The sequence below is a fragment of the Talpa europaea genome (genome assembly GCF_964194135.1).
Source record: "Talpa europaea genome assembly, chromosome: 7".
Classification (NCBI taxonomy): Eukaryota; Metazoa; Chordata; class Mammalia; order Eulipotyphla; family Talpidae; genus Talpa; species Talpa europaea.
The window spans coordinates 32,765,680-32,779,458 of NC_140074.1; the positions used below are offsets into that span (position 1 = coordinate 32,765,680).

At 38.9% G+C, this 13,779-nt stretch overlaps 2 protein-coding genes across 3 annotated transcripts in view; one reads left to right on the plus strand and one right to left on the minus strand.

Annotated features, from left to right (window-relative positions):
- The window catches only part of ERMP1 (endoplasmic reticulum metallopeptidase 1), a gene marked incomplete at both ends in the record, with an annotated part of 44,358 nt that overhangs the window by 30,329 nt on the left and 250 nt on the right, over positions 1-13,779 (plus strand). For both annotated transcript variants that reach the window (XM_084238141.1, XM_084238142.1), the window contains 3 exons: positions 718-920; positions 1,444-1,559; positions 13,576-13,739. In XM_084238141.1, the coding sequence (XP_084094267.1) occupies positions 718-920; positions 1,444-1,559; positions 13,576-13,739 (483 nt within the window). The remainder of the gene's footprint in view (positions 1-717; positions 921-1,443; positions 1,560-13,575; positions 13,740-13,779) is intronic.
- On the minus strand, positions 2,207-2,583 carry LOC311173150 (small ribosomal subunit protein eS27-like; the record flags this gene model as incomplete). Its single annotated transcript, XM_084236957.1, has 1 exon — positions 2,207-2,583. The coding sequence occupies one exon, from the start codon at positions 2,581-2,583 to the stop codon at positions 2,332-2,334; it is 252 nt and encodes an 83-aa protein (XP_084093083.1). The 3' UTR covers positions 2,207-2,331.

Consider the following 13,779-nt stretch of genomic DNA (forward strand, 5'->3'; position numbering starts at 1 on the left):
TTTCTTTTCCTATTTGATATTCTTCAGGCTATTTTTTGCTATTAATAAAGCTATTCCAAGTGGGACATGGTGCTTTTTCATAGACTTCTGTTAGGCACAAGTTTATCATCTAGTGGTGAGCTGTGATTGCTGTGAAGTACTCACTATCTTGAGGTTTGGAGTCAATCATTAGTGCAAATGTTTTTATTTTATCACATACATATGAATCCTAAACAGCATAAAGTTTTGCCTGTTTTTGAACATTTTAAAAAGCTAAACTGTATTTGTGACTTCTTTCTTTTTACCCAACAGCATGTGAGAATCTTCTATGATGATTTATGTCATTGTAGTTCACTATTTTTCATTGCTCAAGTCTTCTGTTGTAGAAGAATGCCCCAATTTATTTGTCCATCTACTGTTAATGGACATTTGCGTTGTTTTCAGTTTTTGTTAACATTGGCAGTGCTGAATCAAAACTATTATAATCTTGTAAGAGTTTCTCTAAGGTACATATTTAGGAGTGGAATTGCTGGCTGGAAGGGTATGTGCTTGCTTACTGTTAATGCTAAAGTGATCATGCCAGCACATAACTCCACCACCATTGTATTGGGGTTCCTGTTGCTCTATAGCCACATATTTCTTGGTATTGCCAGACTTAATAATTTTTATTAATCTGGGGTGGGGATTTGGATGAAATAGTTGAAACAAGAGTTTTCTCATTAGTCTTGTTCTTTACAGCATATGACCAGAACATTTCATAATTTGGATGGAAACATAGTTAAACAGGACTCTGGAATATGGATCAATGGGTTTGATTATACTGGAATGTCTCACATAACCCCTCACATTCCTGAGATCAATGATTCCATCCGAGCTCATTGTGAGGAGAATGCACCTCTTTGTGGCTTCCCTTGGTATCTTCCAGTGCACTTTCTGATCAGGTTGGTTAGTTACTTTTCTGCTTTAGCTGGGGGTTTTTGTCCTCAAGTCCTAGTACTATATCATTACCTTATTATTTAAAATGGGTAGCAAAAGTATCAAGTGCTATTTATACTGGTTTTTGTATCAATTCTAAAGTTCTTCAGTGGGATAAAGCACGAAGAAGCATAGTTTTGCTTTTTCAAATTTATGAAATTTTCCCTTTAGAAACTTGAGTAATTTCATAAGATTGATTAGATCTTAACCGATCTGATAGCAGTTACAGCATCAATTTTAAATTACTTTATTTCTGGGACGTTTTTATGGCTTGGCAATGAAAGATTGGAGAGGAAAAATAGGATGGATGGCAGAATCACCATAACATAGAATCATTTGTTCTTAACTTTGGGAAAGTTTCATTACACAATAACCTGGACTGCAGAGGAACTGGCTTTGTTTATCATACCCGTCAGTTTTATTTTTATATTCCAAAATGTTTTTCAACTAATAATGCATCCTAAATATTGAAACTATCTTTCCAAATAGGAAAAACTGGTATCTTCCTGCCCTGGAAGTTTCTCCAAGAGTTCCTAGTCATTTCAGACTTGTATCTAAAGAACAGACACCCTGGGATTCTATTAAGTTGACCTTTGAAGCAATTGGTAAGTCATGACAGTTTTTGTCCTCTCCTTTATTTCTTAAAATTCTAATAAGTAGTGTGTATGTTTTTGCCCCAAATTGATTAGTGACCAGGAACTCAGACAGAACTTACAATGTTTCTAAAAGAAATTACAGTTGATCATGACTTTTTAAAGTAAATTTAATATATTTTAGTTCTTAGAGAAGTTTTAGGTTTACAGGAAAATTGAGTAGAAAATACAAGAGTTCCCATACCTGCCTGTGCAGTGACCACTGTTATTAACATCTTACAGTAAGCCAATATTGATGCATTATTAACTAAAGTCCATAGTTGACATTAAGATTCATTAAGGGTCACCCCTGGTGGCCTAGGGGGTAAGTGTCAGTGCTACCATTGTGAAGGCCCACCACAATGGTCTGAGTTGATCCCTGGCCAGGGAGCTAACCCACATACAGCTTTATCGTAATAGTAAATGGCTTTACACAGACAGTAAAAAATGTAAGCAGATTAACCTCTGTAGAAAAAAGTTAAACTTGTTTGCAAATATTTTTCTGCCAGTCTGGCTTGTTTTTTCATCCTCTAAAAGGTGTTTTTTTCACAGAACATATATTTTTGAATCTAATGAAGTCCCCCTTAATTTTTCTTTTACAAATCATGCTTTTGGTGGTGTTATCTAAAAGTCATTGTCAAACCCAACATCCCTCTATTTTCTCTTTTTTTTTTTTTTTTTTTGGATCTATCCAAAACTTGTTTATTAGGATGGTGTTTCTCATTCATCTTGATTCAGGGTGCGTTTAGTGCTGCTTCCGTCTGAAGGAGCATCCTTCTGTAAGCCTTGCTTTTCCTGCTGTAGGCTGGCAGAGGACAGTGGAGCAGCCAACGCACAATACTACCGCTTGTGCATGGCTAAAGACGGTGGTGATTTTATAGCATCCTGGGCATTTCACATCCATGAAATAGGAATTGGGGCTCTGCACCAGGCGCTTCTTCTTGTGTTTCCTCTTCTCTTCTGGAGAGGGATGAAGGAGATCCTTTGCAAGAGGCATGTTCTCGTGGGGAGGTTGTCACCGCTGGAAAGCCTCTATTTTCTCTTAACATTATCTTCTAGAAGTTTTGCAAGTTTTAAGATAAGCACTAAAAATAATTTTTACCAAGTATAATTGATAAAATACCAAGGCTTATGTAATTATATCAATTAAATCAGTTAAATAGGATTAATTGATTTTTTAAAAAAGATTTATTTAATTATGCATACAAGAGCCCGGATACAGGCCAGAGATACGGGGGTGAGAGGATTCACTAGAGACACAGTGGGGAGCAGAACAGGAGATGTACTGAAATACACTGCTGAGGGGAGCAGCGGGTGAGACAGGAGAGGTTTGCTGCGCCACGTGGGTTGCTCCCTGGTGGGCCAGGGATCGAACTCATGCTGCAGAGGCTGTGAACTGCTTCGTAGTGCAGTGCTTAACCCCTCCGCCACCAGGGAGGCCCAATTGATGTTTCTTAACAGTGTCAAACTAGCCGAGATAAAAACAGATAGAAATGAAGGAGAGTCAAATTTACTATTATAGTTGAAGATTTCAACAACCCTCTGACTGAAATTAACAAATCCAGGAGGCAGAAAATCTGTAAGGATTTGGTAGATGGAAGGTCATAAAAAAACAAAAACAGAATATAATCAATATTCATAGAATCTTCACCAAACAGCAGCAGATTACACATTCTTCTTTTTTTTTTAAGATTTATTTATACAAGCACTGGGGTATAGTCAGAAGCACGGGAGGGTGAGAGAATTCACTAGAGCCAGAGCGGAGAGCAGAACAGGCAGACTAACGAAGTGCACTGCTGTGGGGAGCAGTGGCCGGGGATCGAACCAGCGCTGCAGAGGCTGCAGGCAGCTTCGCAACCCAGCGCTCAACCACTGCATCACCGGGGAGGCCCAGATTACACATTCTTCTTAAGATCACATGGAACATCACCAAGACAGATCACATCCTGCACCATAATACATAACTAAGTGACCAAAGACAGATGAGTGGATTAGGAAGATGTACATATGTACAATGGGATACTACTCAGCTATGAAAAAAGATAACCTTAACTTTGGCACAATGTGGATGGAGGTGAAAGGGCTTATGCTAAATGAAATAAGGGTCACACCCTTCTTTCTCCTTCATTTCTATCCGTTTTATCTCGGCTAGCTTGACAGTTAAGAAATATCAATTAATCCTATTTAACTGATTTGATATCACTTACATCAAGTATAATCAATTATACTTGGTAAAAAATTATTTTTAGTGCTTAAAGCTTGCAAAAATTCATTTTCAAATATTAGAACCATAATATCAAAATGGGTAGTGTATATACTTTATAACATAGTCTTCCCAGTTCCTCCCTCCCTAGGTTTCTGTAAAGTTGACCTGTTACTTTTTTTTCCACTTTAACTTTTTCATTAGTTGTATGTGTTTTTATTTTTTTTTAGAGATTTATTTTTATTTATTTATACAAGCACTGGGTACAGTCAGAAGCACGGGAGGGTGAGAGAATTCACCAGAGCCAGATCAGGGAGCAGAGCAGGCAGAAGGACTGAAGTACACTGCTGAGGGGAGCAGCGGTCAGCAGGAGAGGTCTGCGTGCCACGTGGGACCCTCCCTCCAGTGGCCGGGGAGCAGCCAGGATCAAACCGGCGCTGCAGAGGCTGCGGGCAGCTTCGCAACCTGGTGCTCAACCACTGCGCCACCGGGGAGGCCCAGTTGTATGTGTTTTTTACCCCGTCAAATTTATTAGTGACTAGCAACTTGAGAGTGTATAGTGTTTCTGAAAGAAGTTGACAGCTCATGATTCTTGAAGAGCTTTATTGGAAAGCTTTTAGTATCAGATATTTGTTCACTGTTAGACCCTTTTGACCAGGCATTAGTAGACAACATGACTTTATCTTTCTTGGTACATTTCCATATTTAAAATTAGTAGTTGGCTCTTCTACCTAGCTTCTCTGTTGCTGTTTTGGCCTCTAAATCATCTCTCTACTCCTATCTCTTAAAAATAGATTTGATCATGTCACTTCTTTACTTAAATATCTTTCAGTGATTTCCAGTTGCCTACTGAGTAAGCCCACATTTCTTGGGCAGAGCATGTTTGGTCTGTAGTAGTCTGGCTTATGTATATATTTAAGCTTTTCCCCAGCATTTCTCTTGGTGTGTTCCTTTAGCTACATCCAGCTGTTCTTTTATCCCCATTTATGCACACAGTCCTGATGAAAGTGAACATCTTTTGATACTATCTCCTACCCGAACACTACCCATATGTTGGCAAAATATGAAGATTGATAGGACACTCCTCTCCCAGCCTGTCAAGCTGAGCAACTGCCATTGTACTTTGTCTTCCCTTTGGTATATAACTGTTTCAGCTGATTTCCATATAATATGATTATTTAGTTCTTGTTTTTATTTCCCATTAGAATACAAGGGAGGCAAAATGTGGATGTGTTTTATTTACCACTCTATTCTTGGTGCCCACTATAATCAGTGTTACATAATGGACATTCAAGAAATGTGTTGGGTTAAGTCTGCAATTTTTTTTAAGCAGCTTCCTTTTAAAGCAGCTTCCAGCTTCCTTGAAGCATTTTTCACTTAGTAGGGAGACAGAAATAGTGCTTGAGAAAGGAAGGATGAAGAGATAAAACATGAATTTTTCTCATAATCAGAAACTGTGAAAGTTTGATCGCCTGAATATTTTTAAAAATAAACCAGCATGGTTTCTTTCCCTTTGTAATGACTGTCTCTTTGCAATTATGATGGTTAGCGTATATGTGTTAACTTGGGTCTGCCACGGTACCCAGGTATTTGGTCTAACACTATTCTAGATGTTTTATGAAGATATTTTTAGATAGGATTAACATTTAAGTAGAGTTTGAAAAAATCATATTGTTTTCCATTTATGTGTTCGGATTTATTTAGTTAGTTGAAGACCTTATAAGAAAGACTGACCTTCAGGAAGGCGGAATTCTGCCAGCATATTGCCTTTGGATTTAAACTGCAACTCTTCCTTGGGTCTCCAGTCTGCAGATTTTCAATTTGCCAGCCTCCCTAATTGCATGAGCCAATAGTTTAAAACAAACCTCTTTCTATACACATCCTGTTGGTTCAATTTCTCTGGAGAACCCTAGTTTAGGAAGCTCACTTTTGAAAGTTCCTATTTCTGTACTTCCTTTACTAACTTTAAAAAGAAGTTGATAGGGGGCCTCCCTGGTGGCGCAGCAGTTGAGTGCTGGGTTGTGAAGGTGCCCACAGCCTCTTCAGTGCCGGTTTGATCGCAGGCCGCCGGGTGAGGGTCCCACATGACGCACAGACCTCTCCTGCTGCCCACTGCTCCCTTTAGCAGTGTATTTTCGTCCGTCTGCCTGTTCTGCTCCCTGCTCTGGCTCTGGTGAATTCTCTCACCCTCCTGAACTTCTGACTGTACCCAGCTTTGTATAAATTAAAAAAAAAAGAAGTTGATAGGAAAGTACCTATACCTTTTTCCTGGATGAAAAGTATTTTCAAATGTAACTATTTCTTGGGGCCCACCTGGTGGTTCAAGGGTTAAAGACAGTGCTATAAAGCTGTTGCCAGCCCTGCGGCATGGGTTCATGGGTTTGATCCCCACCCAGGAGCTAACCCACATGGGCCCCAGCAGACCTGTCCTGTCTCGCCCACTGTTTCTCAGCTGTGTATTTCAGTAGATCCACCTGTTCTGCTCCCTACTCTGTCTCTGGTGAACCCTCTCACCTCCCCCCCCCCACCTCTGGCCTATACCCCAGCTCGTGTATGCATAAATAAATCAGTCTTTGGAAAAAAAAGTAACTATTCCCCTTGCTTACTTTCAGTCATTTGTTTATTAACATTTAAGGCTGAATTTACATAAAATGAAATATACAGATTTAATACAGTTCCATTAGTTTTAATAAAAGCTTACCTATAATTCCTATCAAGATACAAAAATTTCCATCACCCCAGGAAATTCCCTTAGGCATATTTCTACTCAGTATCCCTGACCCTGAGAAGCAACCCCTCTTTCTAATTTCTGAGTTAATAGTTGTTATGCTCATTCTTGAACTTTATATAAATGGAATCATCTAGTATATAATATTGTCCTGAGTCTTCAAGCACCATGTTTTTTAGAATGAGCTATGTTGTGGGCCTCCCCGGTGGCGCAGCGGTTGAGCGCTGGGTTGCGAAGCTGCCCGCGGCCTCTGCGGCGCCGGTTCGATCCCCGGCTGCTCCTCGGCCACCGGAGGAGGGTCCCACATGGCACGCAGACCCCTCCTGCCGCCCGCTGCTCCCCTCAGCAGTGTACTTCGGTCCTTCTGCCTGCTCTGCACCCCACTCTGGCTCTGGTGAATTCTCTCACCCTCCCGCGCTTCTGACTGTACCCAGTGCATGTGTAAACAAAAACAAACAAACAAATAAACATGTCTCTAAAAAAAAAAAAAGGAATGAGCTATATTGTTTTGAGTATCAGTAGTTTGTTCCTCTGTTGCTGAGTAGCAGTCAGTGTTTAAATATACCACATTTTATCATTTTCCTATTGATGGAAACCGGGGCTGTCTTCAGTTTGGGGTTAACATGAAGAAATCTGTTAGGAACATTCTTGTATAAGGTTTTTATGGAGTATGAATGGAATTACTAGTTTATAGGGTAGACGTGAGTTTCCTAACCTCAGAATTGTTCCTTTTCACTCCCACCAGTAGAATATCAATAGTTCCAGTAGCTCCACATTTTCACCAAAATTTGCTGCGGTTGTGTATAGTAGTATCTCTTGCATTTCTCAATAATAATGGAACAGAGTCCTAAGTGTTTACTGCCCATTTACATATCTTGCTCTCCATGTCTTTTTCCACTTTAGAAAATTGTGCTTACTGTCACGAGTTGGTATGTTCCAATTAAAAAAAATCTTTATCATATATATATATATATATACACACACACACACATACACACACACACACTCAATACTTTTTTTTAAAAAAAAAAAAATTTATTTTTGCATAGAAGAACTGGGGTGTAGGCCAGAGGTATAGGAGGTGAGAGGATTCACCAGAGACAGAGTGGGGCGCAGAGCAGGTGGATCTACAGAAACACACTGTTGAGGGGAACAGCAGGTGAGACAGGAGAGGTCTGCTGGGTTAGCAAACTGGCTGGGATTGAACTCAGCCACCAGGAGGCCCAATATTTTCTTTTTTTTTTTTTTTAAGATTTATTTATTTATACAAGCACTGGTTACAGCCAGAAGCATGGATGGGTGAGAGAATTCACCAGAGCCAGAGTGGGGAACAGACAGACGAAATACACTGCTGAGGGGAGCAGCAGGCACAGCAGGAGAGGTCTGCCCGCCATGTGGGACCCTCGCTGGCCGGCCGGGGATCAAACCGGTGCCGCAGAGGCTGCCGGCAGCTTCGCAACCCAGTGCTCAACCACTGCACCACCAGGGAGGCCCCCAATATTTTCTTAATGCCTTTTGTGCATAAATTTAATTTTTTTTTTTTTTTTTTTTTGGTGGGACCCTCGCTGGCGGCCGGGGAATGAACCGGCACTGCGGGCAGCTTCGCAGCCCAGCGCTCAACCGCTGCGCCACCAGGGGAGGCCCCAAATTTTAAATTTTTAAGTTCAGTTTATCACATTTTCCTTTCAGGATTAGTGTTTTATATATGTCTGCTCCAAAAAAGGTGTGGCTGAGGTCACAGGTTCTCAAATTTTCCTCTAGAAACTTTATAGTTTTAGTTTTTAATCCACTTTAAGTTTTTTTTGAAAAGATTATGTTTTTGTTTATGCGTACAAGAACTGGGGTGTAGCCCAGAGGTGTGGGGATTGAAAGGATTCATCAGAGACAGAGTGGGGAGCAGAACAGGTGGATCTACTGAAAATGCTGAGGGGAACAGTGGGCAAGACAGAAGTCTGCTGGGACATGTGGGTCAGCTCCCTGACTGGGGATCAAACCGCAGTGGCTGGTGATAGCTTGATTGGCTTGAGACTTAACCCCTCTGCTACCAGGGAGGCCCTAGCATTAAGTTGCGTGTATGGCAGAGATCAGGGTTTTTTCTTTCTGGATATTCAGATGTTTTAGTCCCATTTTTAGCGTTTTCCCTACTGAACTGGACAATTGTAAACCAGAGACATCCTGCAGGGGAGGAGGAAGAGGGATCAGAGGGGGAGGGAGGAGCACAGGGGGCTGTGGTGATGGTGCACTGGTGAAGGAAACTCTATGGGGGCTACACCTGAGGGGTGGGGGGAAGCAAATATTGTTCAAAAATGAACAATGATGTAAAAAATACGTATTATTTGACTATGTATAATACCTTAACGTTTGCCCAGTTCTCACTGAACTTTCTCTTCCACAAGTAGCTTGATTTTTGTATTTTTTGGTGATCTCTGGAAATTGTATTTATTGTAGAATGTAAATGTCTACTGTATTAAGGTCTTTTTTTTGGTTAAATAAAAATGTTTATTAATTTTTAAAAATATTTATGTATTTACATCATTGTTCATTTTTAAACAATGTTTGCTCCCCTTCCCCCAGTGTAGTCGCCATAGAATTTACTTCACCAGTGCACCGTGCACCATCACCTCAGTCCCGCGTTCTCCCTCCTCCCTCCATCTCCCTCCTCCTCCCCTACAGGATGTCTCTGGTTTATCATTGTCTGTTGGCTTTTGTTTTGTTTTGTATTATTTTTTCCCCCTGATAACTTATTAATTTCTCCTATATTCCTCCTATAAGTGAAACCATCTGATATTTTTCTTTTTTAAGGTGTACTTCATTCTAATAGACACAGAAGGGACTTGAAAACCGAATAGACAAGGAAAGGTGCAGGGCCCAAGATGGTAGTGAAATAGCAAGAGTTCATCGTTAACCAATAGAATGCAATAAGGGAACTGAAGTGTGTTAGCTGACATTTTTGAAAGTGAATTTTTTTTTTCTCTAGGCCTTTAAACTTCTATTGGAGATAATTTTACATGTCATTTTCCTTGTCCATAGCAATTATTTCTGATTTTATATAATGACTATCTTATAAAAAGGAATCAGAAAAGTTCAAATCTTTCTCTATCCCATATTCATAATTTGGAGAATTCCAGTAGAATTTAGCGATGGTAGGCAACTTGAACGATTACAAATGTCAAAGAAAATGAAAGAAATTACTTGACTGAATATGCATCAGTCTATTTGTGTACCAGTTACCACACTTCTAATTACAGAAGGTTTATAGTTTAATGATTGGAAGTTTTTATTTTTCATTTTTTCCTTGCTATTTCAATAATTGAGGGTTTCTCTATCATGTCTTCTAACTGGCTATATTTTGCACTTACGAAGGAACTGACATCTGCCTGTTATTTTCTGAGTCAATCATTCATGTTCAGAAGTTCTCTGGGCACACCAGAAATCACCAGACTATAAAGGGCAAAAAACAGTAAATATTTTTCGTTAAGTGCTCTTTAAAAATGTGAGAATTATTGTTAGCCTGAGAACCGTCCAGAAACAGACATCAGTAGTTGACTGCTACATATAACCTGCAAATAGTTCTGCTTTTTACTGAGCCTTATGAGGCTAATTTTTCTGCATAGTATAGACTTGTAGTATGGAAGAACAGCTGTGGAGACAGTCAGCAGCCTTCTTACCTTGTTCTTGATGTTAGTAAAAGGTATCTAGTGGTTTTCCATTAAAATACTAGCCTTAGGATTAAGTATTGTGTTAAGTATGTATCAGTTATATTTCTTGAACTATTTTTAATGTAAATTTTATTTTTATATCCCCCATACAATTACAACCCCCTTATTTTGACCCCAATCCCTCCTTTCCCCACTTCCCAACCCCCATAGAGTGTCTCTGGTTCATAGTTGTTTGTTGATTTTGATATTTTCCTTCTTATAGTTATTCTTTTTCCTGGTCCCTTATTTAAGTTTTCTAGATTCCTGCTATGAGTGAGACCATCCGGTATTTTTCTTTTTCTTTCTGGCTTATTTCGCTGAGCATGATCCCTTCCAGCGCCATCCATGTTGCTGCAAATTGCATGTGTTTATCCTTTTTGAATGCTGAGTAATATTCCATGGTGTATATGTACCACATCTTCTTGATCCAGTCATCTATTATTGGGCACTTGGGCTGTTTCCAAAGCTTAGCTATTGTAAACAGTGCTGCTATAAACATAGGGGTGCAGGTGCTCTTTGGAATTGATGTTTCTTTGTCCTTTGGGTAAATACCTAGGAGTGGAATTGCTGGATCATATGGAAGCTCTATGTTTAGTAGGTCCAGAAATCTCCACACAGCTCTCCACAGTGGTTGGACCAGTTTGCACTCCCACCAACAGTGCAGGAGAGTTCCTTTTTCTCCACACCCTTGCCAACATTTGTTGTTGCTAGTTTTTTTAATATGTGCCATTCTCACTGGTGTAAGATGGTTTCTCCTGGTAGTTTTGATTTGCATTTCCCTGATGACAAGTGATGTTGAACATTTTTTCATATGCCTGTTGGCCATTTGCATTTCCTCTTCAGAGAAGTTTCTTTTTAGCTCTTCTGCCCATTTTTTGACTGGATTATTTTCTTTGTTGTTGTTGAGTCTCATCAGCTCTTTGCAGATTTTTGTGATCAGTCCTTTATCATTTGTGTTGTGTGCAAAAATGTTCTCCCAGTCGGTGGGGTTTCTCTTTGTTTTTGTTATTGTCTCTTTTGCTGTGCAGAAGCTCTTTAATTTGATGTAGTCCCAGCTGTTGATCTCTTTGCCTTCACTATCACTGCTTTGGGTGATGTGTCTGTAAAGATGTCTTTGATGTGCATGTCATGTAGTGTTTCATCTATATTTCCTTCTATGTATTTTATGGTTTCAGGTCTTATGTCTAGTTCTTTAATCCATCTTGAGTTGGTTTTTGTGCATGGTGTTAGGTAGTAGTCAAGCTTCATTCTTCTGCCTGTAGGCGACCCAGTTTTCCCAGCACCATTTATTGAACAAACTTTCTTTGCTCCAATGCATAGTCTTTGCTCCTTTGTCAAAGATTAGTTGACCATAACAGACACACTTTTGGTGTGTAGGTAATTGTAGGATTTTTCTGCCTTGGATCTTTTAATGTGGTATATTCTACATGATATTAGTTGTCATTTTCTTAATGTGATGTTAAATTTTTTTAGTAATATCTTAATTAAAAAATTTTGCATGGTACTCTCATGAACGATACTGGTTTGTGTGTTTTTGAAGTATACTGTTTGATAAATTCTTTATTTTCAATGCATTGGAACAATGTGGTTGAAAAGGTGACTTGAATTCTTCCCTGAAGGAAATGAAACCATCTGGACCAGTTTGGCGGTGGGGTGGGGGGAGGGGTGCTTGGTATTGTGTGTGTGTGTGTGTGTGTGTAGTAGTTTTTTTCTATGGAGGTTTAGTTGCTTAAGTTTCTTACTCTGTTTAAAGCCATTTACTGTTACTGTAAAGGTATTTCATCTGGGCTTTAAAATTTATTAGTATTGAAATAGGCAAAGTAATCATGTGTGAATTAAAAAATGACTTGTTCTTTTTGTGTACTTGTATTTTCTGTTCTCCCTCTCCCCTGCTCTAATTCAAAAGTCAGCAGTTTTTGATAGTTTAAATTAGGTCTGTTTTCTCTGTATTTTATTCTTGCTTTTGCCTATATTTCCTCCTTTGCTTATTTTGTTTTCTACTTAAGTGACTTTTTCTTTGCATATATTCCATAATTTCTGACATGGAATATTTTCATTATTTAAAATCTTTTTTTCTTTAATTTTGCTGCTTCTTTCACCTACAAGTCTTTATATAGAAATCTTAATTTCTAGGTAGGAGTCTTCTTGTTTTGTTGATCAAGTCTTACTGAGTTTTGATGAGTGTTTGTATTATTTCACTTTAATTGAACTCTGATACCTTGTTACCTAATACTTCTATGAATGTTTTATGTTCACTTGAGAAGATATGTATCAATCAAACTTACTGTTCTGGTTAATGAATATATGTTCCTATCTACTTCACCAATTATTTTGATTATTTTGTTTAGTTTTTGGTTTTTTTAAGATTTATTTTTGTGTAGAAGAACTGGGGTATAGGCCAGAGAGGTGCAGGGTGTGAGAGGACTCACCAGAGACAGAGTGGGGAGCAGAGCAGGCATATTGAGTTGAGATACACTGCTGAGGGGAGCAATGGGTGAGACAGGAGAGGTCTGTTGTGCCATATATGGGTTAGCTCTGCAAATGGTTTCTACTAGTCTGAAATACCTTTTTTTCATACCTCTACTGTTACACTTTCTGAATCTTAACTATGTTTTTTGAATACAGTATATTATGCCTGACTTAGTAAGCCATGTTGAAGTGTGTTTCTGAATTTACTTAAAAATGATACATATGGTCTCAAATTTGTTGTAGGTGTTATGGTTATATATTTGCTACATTACTTTTCCCAATCATGTCTTCATTGCTCCTTAATTTGAAATAGTGTTTTCTGGTATTTAGATGGTTTATATTTGTCTTGGTCACCATTATTTAAGCTTTTGCTATCTTACAGTTTTAATGATGTTCTTTACTACTATTGGAATATTCATATGCTTATGCTATTTTCTTTCCTTCTCAGTATTTGTTATATGCAACATTTATAGGTTAGTCTTTTATCCTTTCCTTGGTATTTGTCTTAATGAGGATTTTAATATATCCAAATACATCACTATCAGTTATTTGTTGGTTGGATAATGCTTATTTAGTGTATTTCTGAAGGACTCATGAATACTATGTCATGTGTTTAAGTGACAAGACCAAGACTTAGGGTGTCTCCTTGTCAATTCTGGGCCTTTTCTGCTGCACTTTATCACTTACTACCCTTGTTATTGGACACTGACTGTCCAAGCTGGTAAATCACTATTAGGCTTGTAGTATCTTTTTGAAGGTTCATGCCTTTTATCACTTTAGACTGGTGTGGGTGATGTATTATGAATTGCTTGTCTTACTGAATTATGAATTGCTTGTCTTACTGATGCCTTTTTAAAGCTTTAACTTTTCCTCCTTCCTCTTACCTTTCAGGCCCAAGCCATATGTCATTTTATATTCGAACTCACAACGGGTCAACACTTTCTCAGTGGTCTCTTGGCAGTGGCACCCCAGTCACAAGTAAAGGAGGGGATTACTTTGTATTTTACTCCCATGGACTCCAGGCTTCTGCATGGCAGTTTTGGATAGAAGTACAGGTGGGAATTTCCCAGTACTGCTTGTATCATACATAAATCA